Source organism: Pongo pygmaeus, chromosome 8 (genome assembly GCF_028885625.2).
Source record: "Pongo pygmaeus isolate AG05252 chromosome 8, NHGRI_mPonPyg2-v2.0_pri, whole genome shotgun sequence".
Lineage (NCBI taxonomy): Eukaryota > Metazoa > Chordata > Mammalia > Primates > Hominidae > Pongo > Pongo pygmaeus.
Genome location: NC_072381.2, coordinates 25,740,357 through 25,760,870, shown reverse-complemented (window position 1 = coordinate 25,760,870; position 20,514 = coordinate 25,740,357). Strand labels below are relative to the sequence as shown.

Genomic DNA, 20,514 nt, shown 5'->3' with positions numbered 1-20,514 from the left:
TCATAGAGAGCTAATAGTGGATTTGTTAACTGTCTCCTTTAAAATACTTCTTAATAAGTTAAGTTTTGTCTTTTGCAAAGGAAATCTACGATTCCAGTTATAGTAACCTTTTACTCAAGAAATCCCATTTCCAAATTATCAGAAATGTTCATGTTTTCTAGATGGCCCTTTGGGTATTTATGGTATAGCTTGAGAATTCAAGATTGTCAGATCCCTATAATCTCATTTCAAGAGTGCAAAACCAAAGCAAAATCCCTCATGAGTCTTCCGTTATTGATTTTACTGGCTTTCAAATAACAGAAAACATAATAAACACAACTCTACACTTCAATCTAAGCATTTCAGGATATTGGTTTTTGTAAAATGGAATAAGATGCATTTTTCTAGGATTGTCTTAAAAGAAGCCTAGAGGCCAGACTATAAAAAAGAATTCATAGACATGCATTTGTATGAAATACAACTGTAGAAAAAAATACAAATCACTGGACTTCCTATATGGATGACTTTTCCACTATTTTTTCGTAGATAAATCTTCAGGAGACCATGAGTTCAGAAGGTTTCACTATTTCTGAAGGAAAGCCCAACATATATGGGAAGACTGCAAGAAACTTCCAAAATTTAATATGAAAAGGCATATTTAAAGCGTACATTCAATTTTCATTAATAGCAGATAAATTCATGGAAATCATTCTGAAATGACAAAAAGGGCAACCCAGAAATTGTCATTATATTCATCTGCCTCTGTTTTCTCATTTTCTATACATTTCTGGTTCAAGCTATATAGCTCACTGTAAGAACCTGTACTTGGGTTATCCAAGACCTTCCTCCAAGAGCTAATTGATACTGTTCACTTCTTAGTTTACATGGTCTCTCCCCACCTTTTGGTGTGGCTGGAACCCTCAGCTTCCATGATGTCACATTCTCTTGGTTTTCTTCCTAGTTCCCTCTTCCTACTTTCTTCCTACTTCTTGGCTAGCTCCTTTTCAGTCTCTATTGCAGACTTCTCTACCTCAGTCTGCCCCTTAAATGGCAGTGTTTCCAACGATCTCCTAAATGTGGCCATGTTATATTATCACTACATATTGCACCCAAGAAACTCCATTGGCTCCCCTATCTCAGTTATCATCTATATGCCAGCAAGTCCCACCTCTATATCTCCAGTTCAGATCACTCTCCTGGGCTCAATCCCTGTATACTCAGTGTCCTACTGGACATCAGCAGGGCCTGAAACAAAATCATCCCTCTCTCCATTTCTTCCTTCTCCAACCCACTTTGCTGTTCTCCAACCTACCTTTGCTGTTGTGTTACAGCCCTGTCTAACTGTACAAAGCAGAAGCTTAGGAATAAACTTTGATTTTTCTCCCTTATCCACATTCCAGCAATCAAATGAATCATTAAGAATTTGATGTCTACCTCTTAAGTATCTTTCAAATTCTATTTTTCTCCATCCTCACTGCCACTATACAGCTCCTGGCCACCAACTCATTCCTATAGTAGCTTCCTAGCTAGTCGCCTTACTGGTCTTGCCCACCTTCAATCCACACTCTACGATGGACGACATGGTCTTTCACTATTGTACATCTGATCGTATTGCTTCCCTGTTTACAATCACTGGCTCTCTACCAAAATTTAGTATGGTAAAACGCTTCTAATAATTGGTTCCTCCTCACCTCTGCAGGCGCATCTCTCCGCACTCTCTACATCCTATAGTTCTGCAGGTCCCTCTGGATGACATGCAGTTATCCTCTATCTGAGCCTTTGCCCTCAGCTTTCCTCACCATCCTTCCTCCCACCTACACAAACAGTGTTTTGCTAAATCCTACATCTCCTTCATGTCTCAGTTTAGATGTTACTTGCCATCGACACCAGCACTTACCAAACAAGTAGCATCAATTTTACCCACAAACTTGTTATGAATGAGAACTCTTAGATCCCACCCAGACCTACTGACTCTGAAACTCTGGAGGGATGGTCCAACAATCCATTTTAACAAACTTTTCAGGTAATTTTGATGAAGGGTAAAGTTTGAGAACCGCTGCTCTAAACAATTTTTCCTAGCAGATCTAAGATTGGTGCAGGTGCCTTTCCAATAGGCTGACCGCTCTAGCCTGCCAGGTAGATTTTTCAGTTTTTATTATGCCGATGACAGAATGCAAGGCTTCTAATAATAGCTTTCCATTTTCAGAACATTTGCACTTGTGATTTTGCAGCATCTCGTCTATTTATAAAAAAGGAATGAAAATATATATCCTCAAGCCATCCAGTCTTCTGTCCTATTACCTTAATTGGAATAATTCTAATGTCCTGAGTTTCTTCATTACAGTGTAATTTCTATTAATCTTCCCATGTTCGTAGAAATTCCAGAGAATAAATGTTTGTGATAAAAGGTATGAGGTGACACTTCTTGTAAGAGTAAAGCCAATCAATTATTGACAAAAGAGTCCTGAGAGCTAACAATTCAAAAAGTGCTGGGGAGGTTCTGTCATTCTGCTTTTAATGGTGACAAATCCCATGTTCATTAAGCTTTTCATCAATTTCTCAAAATTTCATTTTCAGAAGTAAAGTAACTTCTTGGTCAGTGGATGAATTTTAGATAAATACCTAAAAAGACTGGCATCACTGGCATAGAAATAGGTTTTACACACTTATCAGACATGAAGTTCTACAAGTTTATTATGAGTATATTAAGTTATTGCTATTACAAGAAAATTCACAACTGGGTTCTAAATATATTGACAAATTTTTGTCAGTTTCTGTGAGCTGCATGAGTTCTCATATCTCAAATTGTTTTTCCTTTTTTCTCACCTTCCTTTTTTCTCTAATTAAAGGTAGATGGGATAAGGAAGAATAATGAAAAAAGGAAGGAAGGAAAGAAGGGCTGCAAGACTGTTACAAGTCAAATCTTAGATGGTTATGAGAGGAGGGGCCAGCTGGGCTTCCTGGGTTGAGTAGGGGCTCAGAAAGCTGTGAAACTCACTCACTTCCTGCATCAGGACTTACTTCGGTCTGGGATGAATAATATTGAAGATATATGCTTAAAATACTCCTAACACCAGGATTTGTGTATGTGGTTTTCTTCCCCAAGAAAGCTATAAACAGCGAAAATTTTGCTGTAAGCTTCCCTGTGTCCTCGCTCCCTTCCCCTTCCCCAAAACTAAAAGGAATGTTAACTGCCCGTTTTTCTGTGACCAGCAGACCTTATCTATGCTCCCAATTCCAGTTCCTTGTAAACACACTTTATTATAAAGTCCTGTAAGATCCTGTCTCCTTTGCCATGCCGCTGCAAGGTCATAAAGTAGATAAAACCTAAGTTGCAATTCCGGTTTTCCTCAAAATCTAAGACATGTCACAAAATAATTTATGGCCTTTGTTTCTCGCTCTAGTAACATCTTCCCACCACACATATTTCTGGCCTTAAGGAGTTTAAAAGGCAATTGTATAATCTAACTCTGGCTTACCCGTTCGAGACCCCTTCCACACTGTGGAAGCTTTGTACTTTCAGTCGGCTCAAAAGAGCCTACAGCTTTTTCTTGCCCTTGGGCCCCTGTCTCTATCACTCGCCGCAGTCAGCCGCCACACCAGTTCTTTGGCATGGCCAAGCAAGAACCTTTAGCGTTAACAGTTAGAGCTGAAATGCCTCTCGGCATTATCTGTTCTGATCCCACTAACGTATAAAAGACAATTCTGAGGCCCAGTGAGGGGAGTCATTTATCTAAAGCAAAACAGTCAGTAGCAAAATCACCTCAAAACTCCTATCTTCTTACTCTCATGTGAGTACTTTTTTCAGTTACAGTATTTTACCAAAATAGAACTATCTAGCAGTTGGTTCAGGGCCATATCATCTTTTAAAAGCACAACAGGAATCTGCCTTTCCAAACATGCCACAATTCCTCTACTTCCCTACATGCTCTTTTCTCTCTAATCTAGATGCTCGTACCTTTGAATGCCATCCCATCTGTCTGAACTGATTCAAATCCCATTTATCCTTGTACATTCATCTCAGGAACCTCATCCAATTTACATCTTTGTCTGACAGTCCCAGGCCACAAAATTTTCTCCAATTACCACTATTATTCAGTTGGTATTTCCTGTACCCTTATAAATCTTCCTGAAGTTGGGAGATGTTTATTTTCTAAGCGCCTACAGAATCTAGCACATGAAGGCAAGAAGATTTAATTGACCAATTAGTTAAACATGTCCTTCTGACGGTTATGACCAACAAGAAAAAGTTTTATGGTTGATACAGCATCCCAGAAACTCGAAGAAGCAGGGTAAAATGGAATTTGGCAGAATTTTGATAACAATATAGGATGTGAGAGTAAACATTAGCTCCTGTTATGTGTCAGTATTTGCTAAATCACAGAGGTTCAGTGCTGAAAATGGCAGTTATCTACCTGTTTTCATGTTCATTATAACTCAGTAAATATAAATGAATAGGCAATTTAAACACAAGCTTAAAAATGATGGAATAGGGAACTTCAAAAGTCTATCAGTCCATAAAAGCAATCAACAAACTAGCAAGAACTGTTAGAGTCAACTTTTTTGGAATTCTAGAAACTACTTAGGAGCTTATAGAAAAGAAGGGGATACTTAAGAGAAAAAAAAAAAACAGCTGAATCTGAGTAAAAGAGCTATGCAGCATTTCAACTTACTTTGATTCTGTCTCACGCTCCTCAGCTCAATGGCGGCCTTCAAGACATCTGCATGCTCAGGACAGGTACCTAGTACTAGAGGAGCACAATGGACCTTATTTTCAAAGAACTGCTGTTTATTTTGACCTGGCTGGTAGATCCCTGAAAGACTGACTCAAAGGGCTTGCTTTTGTTTTACCCAACTGCTAATTTTCCTAAGGCTGACAAAGCTAACGGGGGTCATTTATCTAAAAGTTTAAAGGCAAGTGGATTAGTCAATGCTACCCGGGACAATGAATAATGGTTAAGACAAACAATTGACTAAACAAAAAGATTGGGAAGAAAGAATGGGAAATGAGATGATCTGGGGAATAAGAGCATTGAAAAGTACCAATATATTTCTGGGAATCTAGAAGCCTGGAACATTCTCACAAAAGGCCTGAGATGAGAAGGGCTCAAAGCTCTCATCTCCTGCCGACCTCAGGCTCTGCACATGCAGGAAATAGAGGCTTATGTGTATTGAAGACATACCCCACACACAAACATGCAGTTCATCTGCAAAGAATTCAGATTTTAAAAAGTATTTTTTGGTCCAAGCTTTGTGAAAATCTCTGTTGAATTACCAGCTGACTACTTACCCAACAGAAAAGAGACTTCAGTGGCCACACAAAACAAAGAATACAGACTATAGAAGTCACTTAACAAACAAGCCTGGAAAGGATGGAGAATCTGATTTTTGGATTTACCATAATATAATATTCAAAATGTTCAGCCTCTAAAAAAAAAATGAGGCATGCAAAGAAACAAGATTATAGGGTCCATAAGCACGGAAAAAAAAAGACACTAATAGAAATGATACCTGAAGACATCCAGACATTAACCTTATTAGACAAAGTTTATTAAAAAAATTTTTTTTGCAACTTCTGATAAAATACAGATGCATAAAACAGTAAGTATAAATCTGTGTTAATGAGTTCCCAATGCTTAAAGATATAATTTGCAACAATAAAAACATAAAAGAGGAGCATAAAGGTTCATAGGAGCAAAGTTTTTGTATACGTCTGAAACAAAGTTGGTATTAATTTGAACTAAACTGCTATAAATTTAGGGCATTAACTGTAATCTCCAGGGCAACAACTCAGAAAATAACCAAAACATACGTAGTAAAATAAACAAGAAGGGAATCAAAATGATATATTAGAAACTTGATTTACCAAGCAGGCAGTAATGGTGGAACTGAGAAACAAAATGGATATAAAATATATAAAAACAAATCACAAAATGGAACAAGTCCTTCCTTATGAGTAATTACATTAAATGGAAACTAAAAGGTAGAAATGGTAGAAGAGATTTTTTAAAAGATGATTCAACTATGTTTTCTATAAGAGAGTTACCTTAGATGTAATGAAATAATAGGTTGTAAATAAAAAGGTAGCAAATGATATTCTATGTAAACAATAACCAAAATGGAACAAGTCCTTCCTTATGAGTAATTACATTAAATGGAAACTAAAAGGTAGACATGGTAGAAGAGATTTTTTAAAAGATGATCCAACTATATGTTTTCTATAAGAGAGTTACCTTAGATCTAATGAAATAATAGGTTGTAAATAAAAATGTAGCAAATGATATTCTACATAAATAATAACCAAAGTAGCTATATTAATATCAGATAAGATGTACTATAAGGTAAAATTTGTTGGAGACAAAAAGTGACATTATATAATTATAAAAGGGTCAATCCCTCAAGAAGATGAACAGTTATGAACATATCTGTACTAAACATCAGATCCCCATAATATATGAAGCAAACAGGAACAGAATTGATGAGAGAAAAAGATAGTTCAATAATAATCTAAGTTGGAGACTTCAAGGTGCTGCTCTCAGTAATGGATTGGATATCTACACATACAAACAATAAGAAAACAAGGGACTTGAACAGCATTATAAGCTAACTAGACCTTATAGACAAACACGGGGTATTCATCTCCACAGCAGCAGAGTACACGTTCTTGTCAAGTGCACGTGGAACATTCCCCAGGACAGACCATATGTTAGACCACAAAACCAGTCTCAATAAATTTCAGAAAATTGAAATCATACAAAGTACCTTCTCTGAACACAGTGAACTGAATTAGAAATCAATAATAGGAGGAACACTGGAAAATTCACGGATAAGTAAACATTAAACAAAATACTCTTAACGAATGGGTTAAGGAAGCACCAAAGAGAAAACAGAAGATAAGCTGAGATAAATGGAAATAAAAAAAACATATCAGAATTTATGGATTGCAGTACATGCAGTGATTGAGGTAAATTTATAACTGCAAATGTTTATATGAAAAAAGAAGAACTACATTAAGTCAATAACCTTATCTTTTACTTTAAGGAACTAAAAATTGAAGAGCAAATTTAATCCAAAACAAGCTGAAGGGAGAAAATAATAAATATTAGAGTGAAAATAATTGAAATGTAGAGTAGAAAAACAGCAGAGACAATTAAAAACAATCTAAGTTGGTTCTTCCAGAAGATAAACAAAATTACAAACATTTAGTTAGACTGAGCAACAAAAAAAGACTCATTAGAGTCAGGAATGAAAGTGGGGATATTTCTACTGACTTTATGTAAATAAAAAGAATTATAAGATAATACTATGAATGGTGAATTTTGTTATGTGAATTTTACCTCAATACAAAATATACAATGGTTCTCTTTCTTGCAAAAAAAAAAAAAAAAAAAAATTCTTCTGCATCCTCCTGAACATTGCAGACCCAGTCTCTTATAGCCCCAGGGTATCTTCAGCCATCTGGTTGTTGTTCTCCTCCCATATGTGAGATTCAGCAGGCTTAAAACCTGGGCTCTGCACTAATTTGTTACCTGCAGTATGACTATTTTAAACTTATATGCACCCTTCCTTATTCATCAGAGTTCATTGTGTAATCTTAGATCTGTAAGAAAAGACTGAGGAAATGTGATAACATATCATGGTTGATTCCCTCAAATATAGGCCAAGAATGCTGAATGAACTCAAATCAGACCTTAATATTAACTAAGCATAAACACCTGTTCCCTAAACCACTCCTTTGAAGCCTTTTCAGTTGTAGTAATATTGCAAATAAAGGACATTTGATGGCCATTGGGTGATTGTGCTCCAAAAATGTTTAGTTTTGAAAAGTTTGGCATAAAAGCTTACAGAGAAACGGATTTAAATATAGATACTATTGGTCCCTCCCCACTGCTTCCCCTACTCCCAGCTTACTACAGAAAGATATTTCAAACAATAAGCAGATGGTCAATTATTCTGAAGATCAAGAAGAAGCCAGATTATTCAGTTTGGGAATTACATGCTTGTTTATTTCCTTATATCCAGAGTAAATATGAATTCTAGGACCATGGTCTGCCAAGTACCTATTAGAATAAATTCTGTCCTTAAATCTCAATGATCTAGCACTGATTAATCAGAAATAATTTTAAATTTTCATTCCAGGATTAGTTATTTTTTTAAAATGTAATGTTTTACTATTTAATACAACATTTTGGTATTCAAGAACATGAATTCAGATAGACTATAAAAACAAATTTATTACAGATGGTTGCCTAATAGCATCATTACTTAAATGAGCAATTTTACTACAGTCTCAAAAGGGAAACATCACTAATTGCATCACAAAATTGCATGGTTTTGTAGATAGAAAATATCTAAAATGACACCATCTTAATATTTAAATCTTGATCTGCTCTTACTCTTAATTCAGGATTTAGTTTTTGTGGTCTAAAAAAGCCTTTTCTCTAAAAAACAAACAAAAACAAAAACAAAAACAAAAAACAGTTAATCACATAAGTATTTCCTAGAGATATCACAAGGGAAAGCTTTTTGAATCTGTTTTCTCTGTAATCAAGATTGTCCAGATTGAAATGTGGTAGAAATGACTAATAGCGAAAATGTTTCAATTTCCAAAGAAAGTTTCCATCTAATTTTATAAGACCTAATTGCTGTACTTTTGTAGCCTTTTTAGCATATTATTATAGATAAAGAATGGTATTAGACCGCAGGGAACCCCAAAAAGATGACAAAATTCTTTGTAAATATGAACTTCCCATTTAACTGGTGTGATCATTTACAAACAGACAAATATTTAATTCTCAAAGCATAGTTGCACATTAATATCTTTATGTACTTTAGGTGTTAGTCCAATATAAAAGAAGTTTTAAAAACAATATTTTAGGACGGGCACGGTGGCTCACGCCTGTAATCCCAGCACTTTGGGAGGCCGAGGCGGGCGGATCACAAGGTCAGGAGATTGAGACCATCCTGGCTAACATGGTGAAACCCCGTCTCTACTAAAAACACAAAAAATTAGCTGGGCATGGTGGCAAGCACCTGTAGTCCCAGCTACTCAGGAGGCTGAGGCAAGAGAATGGTGTGAACCTGGGAGGCGGAGCTTGCAGTAAGCCAAGATCATGCCACTACACTGCAGCCTGGGCGACAGAGTGAGACTCCGTCTCAAAAAAATAAAATAAAAAATAAAAATATTTTTAAAAATCCTACTTACCATTGCATTCACCTTAACCTTAACCCACAGTAAAATACACAAATATGTGCTGCAACCACGAAAGTAATTTAGGAGGTTCACTGTGTGAGTACATAACAGTTGCTGAGTTTGACTGCTCATGTTTATAGCTGGTTAGATAGTATTATTAATATTGAAATAGAATAACTTTCAGTCGCTATCAATGAAACTTTTGGAAACTAATTATAAAGTGCTATTGTGATTACTCTTTGGTGGTTGCGCTATTTAATTGTTTTCCCTTTGCACACCACTATATTAAAAACTCTTGACTTAAATTTCCTTGCAGGTCCCAAAGTGCCTTCCACACCACCTTACCTGTTATAGATCAGAAGAGTTACATATTGTGACAAAGGCCTCATCTACTTTTTAGTGCAGATTGATTCCTCCATTAAAACTGTAATAAATGGTCAAAGTATAAAACTATAAACAAACATAAAGAATTAAAACCATCTAAATAGCACTAGTTATATATAAACACTGTTAACTCTTGGATGGATTTTACTCTCTAGTATTTTTTCTATACATAAAATATTTTATAACATTAGGATTATAATATATCATTTATGTTATGCTTTTCTCGTAATATGGCTTTCTGAGAATTCTCATAACATTCTATCTTTGTAAACAACATGATCTTTGATAGCACATACCATTTACTTAAATCATTATTTCTTTATTATAAGCCACACTCTAACGAATATTCTTGCAGGTAAATCTCTGTTCACACCTAATATTTTTTTCTTTAGATTTCAAAAAGTAAAATAACCCAGCTTTTAAAAAGCTCTTGATACACATTGCTACATATTTCAGATGAGCTGTATCAATTTACTCTCTCTCCAGCATAATATGAGAGTGTCCTACCCCACCGAATACTTACTATAAAGACAAAAATAGGTCAAAAGTAAAATAATGGAAAAAAATACCATGCTAACACCAATCAAAAGGAAACTGGAGTGGCTATATTAGCACCAGACAAAATAGATTTCAGAGCAGAGAATATGGCAAGGGATAATGAAGGTCATTTCATAATAATAAAAGGTTTGATTCATGAAAAGGACATAACTCTAAATGTTTATGCATCTCAGAATGAAACTTCAAAATACCTGAGGCAAAAACTGAAAGAACAGTGAAGAAAATAGGCAAATCAGAAATTTCCAACTCCTCTCTCAATAACTGATGGAACAAATAGAGAGCTAATGAGTAGGGATATCGAAGATTTGAACAGCATTACCAAACAACTCCCAAGTAGAAGAAAACACTTTCTTCTCAAGTGCCTGTGGAACATTTACCAAGACAGATCATATTCTGGGCTTCAAACAAGTCTCAATAAATGTAAGCGGATTTAAGTCACACAAGGTACGTGCTCCCACGACAATGGAATGAAATTGTAAATAACAAAAAGTTCATGGAAATCCCCCTAATATTTGGAAAACAAAAAATCACACTTCTAACTACCTTGTGGGTCAAAGATAAATCAAGTTTGAAATTATTTTTAACTGAATGGAAATAAAAACACAACTCAGTTGTTTTGGACTGAGCATGTGCAAATGCTGGGTGAGGGGCAGCAGAGTAAGCGGCAGCCAGGTGGGCCTCTGGCACATCACAGAAATCATGGGTGCAGCCGTCCAAAAACAAGCCAAGACCCTGACTCTGGGCCCAGATGACAGCAGGCAGGTGCAACAGCAGGCAGGTGATGCCAGTGAACAGCTTGCAGGAGCAGAGAGTCTCACCTTGACCTTTAAAGAAACCTGCCCCTCCCCTTTTTGCCGCCTGAAGTAATCTCATTTCACACTCATTCTCTTACCGACTTCACATAAAGAAAAGAAATATTTTCACTTGAGGGTATACAAGATTTGAACAGAGAGTTGCTAACGAAGAATATTAGGATAATAAAGTGTTTATCAGCTGTAGTCTGCTAAGTACTAATTCTGAATTACCAGATGGGTTTTTATAAGTTTAAAGTTGGTTGGAACACACACTCACGTGCGCACATACATATAACAAGTTGAAACCATAACAACTCAGGCAACAAAAAATCTTGTGTTTCAGATATGGCACATAGCTCTTAAACTACATATTTTAACCAAGCCTCTTTTCAGAAATCTGGACACAAAATAGTAATGCTGCAATTAGAAATTAGAACATGTATATAAATATTTTTTAAAAAGAGAAGCTCCAGATTGAAAAGCTTTGAACGTATATGTTAAATAAAGTGTATTTCAAAGTCATGTGTCATACAACAAAACAAGTAGGACATCTGCAGATGGACAAAATAAGTAAAGCTTTAAGTCTCCTTAGTTCTGAGTGAACTACATTCTTATTTTATTCATATCCAATAGTTAATGTGTTCTGAAAGGGAGGACAATTAAAATGGTTTTGCTTTTATTTCTACTTTTATTCAAAAGGTACTCATTGATGTTACAGATTTTATATGAATACAGACCTCTAGTTAATAAAACATGTCAGTATGCTTATATTTCCCAAATCTCTTACTTCTATGAGTAGACTAAACATACTAATCTATAAATGGAGCTACTCATGGCAGAAATCCCTGATTTGTTTCTGAAAGTTAAATGTATATACCAACCCAGTTAAAAGCATTAGGCCATTTAGCTGGGGGCCTCTGCATGCCGGATAGGACAGTAGGATCAGAAGTCACTGGAGGCGGTGGGGTGGGGAGGAATGAGCAGAGGGAACTATCTCATCTTCTAGCCAATTAGAGATTTTACAATTAAAGAGTGACTCTTTGGAGCTTAGAAAGTTTCGTTCTTGTTTTCATGGTTTCTGGGGGAGCCATTCCTAATGATAAGCTGTGTGCAAGATTCTGAGGGAGCTCCGGGTAGCTCCAGACAGACTGCAAGTATGCCAAGGAAGAGAAGATGAATGCAGGAAGAAGTGAGAGGTCACTGCCTACTTATTCCTCGGGTTTCAAGGGCCTCCCGTCTGTGCTTCCAAGCATATGAATGATGAGAATGACAAATATGCAGGGTTTGTAAAACTAAGACCTGTAACTACACAGAGTTTCTGAGATTTAGCTAGAATAGAGATAGCACACAAATGGGTCTGGGCACCAGCACGGGTCTTTATGGTGCATTCCACACTAATGCTTCCTCGATTAATAAAATCATGAAGAAAATTTATATTTGTTAAGAGCCAAAGGACTTTTGATCTTTCCTGTTAAGTACAATTTAAAATGATAAAAATGTCTGTAGGGAAACCTTAAATCTTCATCTCAAAAAGCCTAGGGTAGCACTTTAATAAACAGGAAAAGAGAAAGTCAAGTCAAGTCACTTACAAAACTTTTTTTTTCAACGTTTTTAAATGCTAGTTTGAGAGTTCTGAAAGATCATTTCAATCCTTAATCCTCTAAGCGTTCATCTGGAGCACATTAATTTTCTTTAAGATGTTTGGCTGTTCTACTGGTATATGTGAAGTGTGGGTGTATGAGGTAAGCCTTGGATATTTTCCAAATCACCTCTGCAGCTAGTGGACTTTCCTTGGCTTTCGAAGTTGCTCAGCTTCCTGTCCAAATAGTACACTCATTGACTGGGAAAGAGACCTTCCTCAGAAGCTTAAGAATGAGTCCCGTTTTTTTCTGGTGAATCCTGTGGTTCTTAAGAAATGTCGCTATAAGTAATTCTCCACTTAAAGATACTCTACATCCCAGAGTAGGCAGCCAGTAAAGACAGAAACCCCCATGAGTTCAGCAGAAAGGAGGGCCTGAAATCCGTATCATTACCAGGATTCACATGGCAAGCTCTTTCCATTTTCTAGTCAGAATGCAATGTTCACAGCTACGTGTTCAAAGGATGCTTTATTGGTGTATTATTTTGGCTGAGGTGAGAAACTGGCTAAAATCGTTTTGAAATTGCTTCATGTTAAAACCGTTGGGGTCATGACTTAGGATCTTAAACAGCATCCACCTGTGTGCTGGGTGGGGTCAATGGAAGAAAACTTTTATTAGAGGAATCTTCTGGATGCCAAAGGCATTTATATTTTGGCCTTCATAAACTAGGGCTAAGCAACACTGTTCTGTGGTCTGTTGAGGCAGATGAGCCTACACGCAATCAACCAAGTCGAATAACTGCACTTCAGGCATTTGCCTAAGACACCATCTTAAACTCTCTGTTGTCACCTAGTGGTTGTCACAAGCTAAGCTGCATTTACGTATCCTTATAAGAATACATAAAATAAATAAATGTAAATGTCTTCCAGTTACTTTTCAAACTTTACTAGGAAACAAACTAAAACATTTAAAATAGAAACCTTCCCCAAAACTGTAAATATTTGGTGCTAATGAGGACAGTGAAGAAAACAGCTAAGGGTTGTACCCAGAGCAAAGAGTACTGAATAATGCATGAAATGACAAATCCCAGGCCAGAGCCAGAAGATAGCTTTTCCCAGCTTGCTTAAAAATTCATTTGAAACATAGTACACAAAAAAGTCTTTTTTTTTTCTTGATTAGCCTTAGAAAAAGGAAAAGCCAGAGTCTTCAGAAACCATATTATAGGAAATAGGAAAATGTTCTTTCAGCATTAAGTTTTTAAATCTTTTTTCACCCCCTTTCATTTCAAACATTTGCTCACTCTGCCTCCTGAAAATATACCTGGCTTTTCTGAGCGTAGAGATACTGCCTTCTCAAGTTTCTGTAAAAGAAAATTGCTTAGCAGGGGTTCTGTGAACCCACATATCATGGGAATGCTAGGTGTTCTTTTAGATCTGCCCCACATCACTATATACTAAGTCAAACACATCCAAGGTTCCTGAAGGAAGTTCCTTTTTGTAAATAAACCTTCATCGTTTGTGCCTACTTCAGCCCATTTTCCTTTATGATCCACACTGACCTAGCTAAAAGCTGTACTCTTTTCTTTCTTTCCTTTCCTTCCTTTCCTTTCCCTTTCCCTCCTTCCTTCCTTCCTTTTCTTTCTTTTCTTTCTCTCCAATAGTTTCAGCTTCAAATAAATTACATCGCATCAATGGCTTGCCAGTGAGGTGGGGCTATGTGAGTGGTCTGCCTGGGGGTGTAGGCAACAAGAGGATATTTTTCCAAATGGCTGTGAGAATTTAAGGCAATAATAAAGACAACTAAAAGCTGGTCTTTTTATAATCACCATATACTGTTGATTCTAAACAATGACAGTGATAAAAAACAGAATACACCTTTCTAAAGGGACAGGTCACTTCACCCCAAACCCCAACTTGGTGCAATTGTGTTTCTTTGTTAATAAACAAGGGACCCTTTTATAATTTTCGTTTGGATTATTATAGTAGTCTTTGGCCACATGACTCTCAAATGTGGGGAGAGACCACCATAGAAAAAAGCGGGAGATTTGGTAAAAGTGAACAAAACCTTTACGTTCTCATCCCAGACTAATAGTATTTATCAAATGAAAACAGTATTTATTTTCATTTCTGGTGACAGAGTGTGATCCTGTTTCTCTTTCCTGTTTGTTTCAAGTTTTCAGTGCTACAGGAATTCTACAAATACTACAGTCATTTAATGAGAGACCCAGGTGATAAGAGAAAGAAGTATTTAATAATTCCACTAAGCCAGAAGGGAAATGGCTGAAATAAAACAAAAACTCAGATCTTTACTGCCTATCTTATCCTCAAGGGACTATAACAGTCATTTCATAAATCAGTACTCATAATTTCCTGAGAATTTTCTGCCTAGAGAGGTATGGTTTACTTTTAATTTTTTAAAACCTTGAAATGAAAAGTGAAATTCCTATAAAAATGAAGCTATGGTATTCAAAAGGCATTATGCCTTAGCTTGGGCTACTTTGATCCCTCAAGCTACCCTGGATCAGCTCCTTCCAAAGCCTGGTTCTTTAGCTTTCCCTTCAATGGGTGACACTCCCCCATCCTTCCAATGAATCCCGTTTTTGCTTCATTTAGCCATAATCCATTTCTGTTCAGCCAAATCCATTTGGTTCTGTGCAGCCATAACCCATTTTGTTTGCAACCAAAAAACCCTACTTGACATATTTACCTACATTCAAATTATACTTAGTCCCTATAACTTTACCATCTTAAAGTTATTAAACTTTAAACCATTTTACAGATGAGATATTAAACCATCTTACAGATGAGAAAACTAATTCTCAGATGTTAATTTATTCTTTGTTGTATAAATAAGTAATGGCAGAATTGAAGTTCCAATTTGGATTTGTCAGGATTTACATCTTTCCTCTCTATCATGTCACCACAAAAGCTTAGACATCCCTCCTTCAGGTCCATATGTTTCTTGACTCTAGGGAGACACCTGCCAAAACCACCCTTTGCAACTCCATTTACTAGAACCATCCACCCATTCATTCATTCAACAAATATCTCAATACATAATCTGGGAAAAATACAGTACTAAATCTGGGGAGCACAAAGCTGGTTCAGCTGGTCCTTCCTTCAGGTTGTTCACATTTCTATGGGATGCTGATTGTTCAGTTTATAGATGTAAACAATGTTGGGATCAGTTAAATTTAAGCAATATAGAGAAAAAAACCAGAATATAATAGTAAAGCCATATGGTTCACAGAGGATAAGAATGATTCAGCTCATTACGTTAGCAATAATTTCAATTTAAGCCTTTGGTGGAGAAACTCTTCACTGCAATGACTTCTAGAGATACAAAGCCAGAGGGAAAATAGTTTTAATTTCGTTTTTTAAAATAAAAGAGAGAATGTTATAACACAGTTTCCCAAATTCTAATCATTTGCATACTAGTGTCAAGATTTCTGCTCTATCTGTGCATCAGCTAATAATTTCTTTAAGTCAATTTTATATTTATTGTTTTAAAATATTTAAAGGAAGATTTATATCACTACTTTATCACTATGTAGTGATAGTCACACTTTCCATAAATAGAAAATAACTATAAAAATAAATGCAATGAAAAAAAGATAACGAATCTTATGGAGACAGCATTGCAGTGAAAAGCTCTGAAACTGAAGCCTGATCTGCTCTTCATTGCAAAGGAAGATTGGCAACTATTCAGCAAGTGTTAAAGACCAACTAGTTCCCAACTAATCTTTCTCCTGAAAATAATCAGAAGGATTGAAGGAGAACCTGCACGGAAGTAATTTTCTCATTAAATGATTCAGTGCTACTGAACACTGGGTTCACATCCCCCTAAACATCCTCTCACAGACCACAGTGTTATGTGTTCCAGACACTTGAAGACATGCTGAGGTAGACCACAGTGAGTCAGGGGAGTATGAATGGGTTATGTGTGGAGAGAATGATGGGAAGCAGCTTCCAGGGCTGCCACTGACATTTTTCATTCATTCACTCATCTACTCATAGGTATTAAACATGTCCCATGGGTCAGTCATTTGTGCTGAGTGCTGGGGATTCAATAATGGTATAATTCTCACTACAAGGAGAAAGTAAATGAAAGTGAAGACAATTAAATAAGAAAACTGTAAGGCACCATAAGTATTATAATAGAGGACCCACTAGACACTAAGTGCTAGACTAACAGGGACAGAGTTCATCTTCAAGTCTCAACAGGGCATCTATTCTTTCAGGGTTTCTAGAAGGCTTATTGTCCACATGGGCTGTCATTGATTTCTCATTTTCTTTGGTGAGCACCAGCTGGAAAACAGCTATCATATAAGAAATGGAAACCTGGAAGGTAGTTGAAGAAGGATGCCGGAGGGAAGTGTGCTGTGATATGGATAGCATACAGTGAGAGTCAGGGAGAACATTAGAGACTGGTCTAATCTCTCCTTTTGTAGGAAACAGAAGCCTATAATTTATTAGAGTTAGAGGCTAAATTGGGATTTAAATAGGATCTCTTGAAACCTAATCCAATATCCTTTGTACTTTACCACATATATAAGAAGGGAATCTTGAGAGTCAAACAAATTCACTTTTTCCCAAAAAGATAAAAGGATAATCTAGAGCATTCTCAGTAATTAAGTACCAAAAGAGAAAAAATGAAAATAAAATTTCTTACGTGGTAGACATGACCCACATTAGGAGATTTTCATTCAGAAACATGTATGGCTAGACTAGCATGAACATACGAATGGCTTACCATGGTTGTCGAAACAGCTTTAAAGCTGATCAGTACAAAGGGTTTTCTTTATAGGGATACAGTTTTACCCTGCAGAGAAACTTTATTGTTTATCTCCTATGCTCTTTGGCACCACTTAATTCCTCTTAATTGAGACTTTCTTTAAACTTGGAAAAAGGAGGCAAGGGAAAGCCCTGGAATAATTTCCAGCCATTCCTAGCCTTTGTAGATAGGTAGTTTATTTTGTTGCTTCCCCCGCCGCACCCCAATATTTAGGTGGTTTAGAACTAAGTATTAGGGAACTTAGAGCATTCTCCATTTTCCAAGGTTGATAATCACTGAAGCACACTGGTTTAGGAGAAAAGCCAAAAGCACTATTTTCTGAACTTCACCCATTGAATATCAGCAGGATTACCTTGGGGCATGGAACTTGGGAATGGCGGACAGTAGTTTTTGTCAAATAAGTGTGTTCCTGTATGGGATTCTATGGTCACTCTGGATATGTAACCTTATTTCAGCTGTATTACCTTTGTATTCCTTCCTGCTCTGAACTAGTAAATACTGTTTCATATTTTAAGCTTTATTAGGAACTAACCCTTTCCATAACCAATGACACATTTTATTGAAGCATCTTGTTCAAACAATTCAGTTGTATTAAATATTTCCCTGAAGAATCCAAAAGATGTCACACCTTGAAAGTGAAAAATATATAGTACCTTGCTATCTAAATTCTTGAAACTGCGCCATTTAAGTGGTCAGCCCAGCTAACAATTATGTGCCAAGATGATCAGTTTGATCTTTCAATGAGAATGACGATGAATAAAATATATATACCTGTGAAGTTTGAGAGTGACAGTTCCGTAAACAGTAGCAAAACCGAGAAGACGGACCCATCTTAGGAGAATACAGCGAAATGTGCTTGGCTCAAAGTACAAAATAACAACCTGTGGGATGAAAACAGAAAGAGACCTTCAGGATCAACTGATGACCCACAGACCCAAGTCAATATCTCATAGCCTGATGTTTCATACATAAGAATTTTGATATAAGCATACACTCATCTGAATACTTCTTTAAAATTCTATTTTGACCATTTATTGTCCGGACCAAAGAAATACACAGTCTCCCTACTGCTTATCAAATAAATCTAAATTCTTAAAATTTTCTAACTTTGGGGGGAGGGATAGCATTAGCAGATATACCTAATGTTAAATGACGAGTTAATGGGTGCAGCACATCAACGTGGCACATGTATACATATGTAACAAACCTGCATGTTATGCACATGTACCCTAAAACTTAAAGTATAATTTAAAAAAAATCTAACTTTTAGGAGTTTCTATCAACTGTCTCTAAGTCTTTGGTGTATGTCCAAACTTACCTCTCCTTATTGTCCAAAATGAACAAGCAAGGATAGTCCCATTGCCATTCTCCCCGCAGAGCCGTTTGTTCCCACCTCCACACTTCTGGCAATCCCTTTCCCCCATCTGAAACAGCCCTGAGATTGCTGTGTACTGCATCTTGCAAACAATCTACCACTCCATATTTAGTACTCGGCTCAATTACCTCACTAATTCCATACTTTCTCACTCCAGAGTTTTTGTTCAACAAATATTAAGCATTTACCCTGAGCCAGGCACGGTGCTAGGTGCTGCTGATACAAGATACAAAGGCCAAGAAGAGGGGGAAAAGAGACATGGAAATAGGAAATTGCATTCAAGTAACATAGGTACTGTGATAAATATTTCTACAATTTCAGTGGGACCACAAAGAAACGAGTGGCCAATTCCAGGGGAGAGTGAACAGATAACGTGCAAGACACTCCACCACTCTTCATATGCTACTGTACAGTTTTGAGTGAGTCCTTGTAGAATAAGAATTGGTTTGACCCTGCCTAAGAAACCTTGCAGTGCTAAAGGATTAATACTATTGAAGAGCACAGACTCTCAATCTTCGCTGGAGCAGCTGGCCTGAACTATTTCTGCTAAAAGCAAGGTCATAACAGAAAATATGCCCACTGCCAAAACCCTGAGTATGACTTTTGTTTTTCCCTGCCAGAGATGTGCATATTGCTGGGGGCCATGGGGTAGGTACTGACATTTTCTTGCTGATATTTTACAAATACAGCCCCTCTCTCTAGCAGTGCCAAGAATGAATTACCTAAACTCTCCTGGCATTTCTCAAGTATTTCTACTACATAAAGACATTAAGTTCTCAAGGAGTGGAGAAAATATGGACAAAACTGTTAAGGAGAAATTAAAGAAAGGTAAAAATAGGTGTGAACAGGAGCTAATGTTGTTTTGCGCGCTCCTGAAGTCAAGCAAAAATATTCAACTTTATTATTTCACATACACAGAATTTGTCCTTAGTTTTCCAATTTACTAGGTCTGTGTGAAGATACAGATAAATATTTTCCTTCAGGATTTAATCTACCAGAAAAATGTCTAGATTCAGGAAAAAAAAGTAAAAACCTGTTTTTACTATTTTCACAAAACAAGTTAAAATTGTACAAATTTGCATTCCAAGTTTGAGCTCGTGTATTTCAGACATATTTCTTTGCATAGTAGTTCAATAGGAATAAAGAGTTCTGCAAAGCAAGTTTTATTGTTTACTAAGGACTTGAAGCTAAAAGGGGGAGGAAAAACTTAGAGGGGGGAAGACAAATGGAGAAACCTTGACAGAAGATTGAGGTATGTGGGGAGCATATGTGCTCCTTCTCATGGAAGAGAGAATGACAGATCAGAGACTACACATACAGGGGTCTCAAGTCTGGAATATGTAAAATCTCAAATATTTCCACTAGAGATGGCCATAGAAATTCTTCTGAAACAGTGGATTCTTGGGAGCTGCAAAATCCTATCAGTAAAGCTTTTCATTATCCACCATGCTTTCTCTAGGTAATGAATGAGCAAAGGTGAACAACTGTAATATAGAAGTCTGCATAATTTTTACTTAAAAATACTTACTTTTGAGCTGTCTGGGAACTACTGATACACCTTCAAACTTTTTATTTCACAGATGAAGTTCAGGACTGGTTAGTATAAGTGAAAGATTGGGTTGGCCAGAAATACATGAAATAACAATATTTTTCAGCATCCATGGTGGAGGTATAAGTTTAAAAATAATATGAAATTCTAGTAAACTAAATAAAATGTGTTATTAAAAATAGTTCAGCAAATAGTGGACTGTAACTCTTAGTTTGCATGTGCCACAGGCAATGCTGGTGGTAGGAGAGAGTACAGGCTTTGAATCCAGTCTCCCTCGGTTCCAATTCTGGGCCTACTCTTTCTTAGTT

The 20,514-nt window shown here is 36.5% G+C and overlaps 1 protein-coding gene across 1 annotated transcript in view; it reads right to left on the bottom strand.

Moving 5' to 3' along the window:
* GPR158 (G protein-coupled receptor 158) overlaps positions 1-20,514 on the bottom strand; it is a 428,093-nt gene that overhangs the window by 32,889 nt on the left and 374,690 nt on the right. Inside the window, exon 6 of the mRNA XM_054503519.1 lies at positions 18,054-18,163. Coding sequence (XP_054359494.1) covers positions 18,054-18,163 — 110 coding nt within the window. The remainder of the gene's footprint in view (positions 1-18,053; positions 18,164-20,514) is intronic.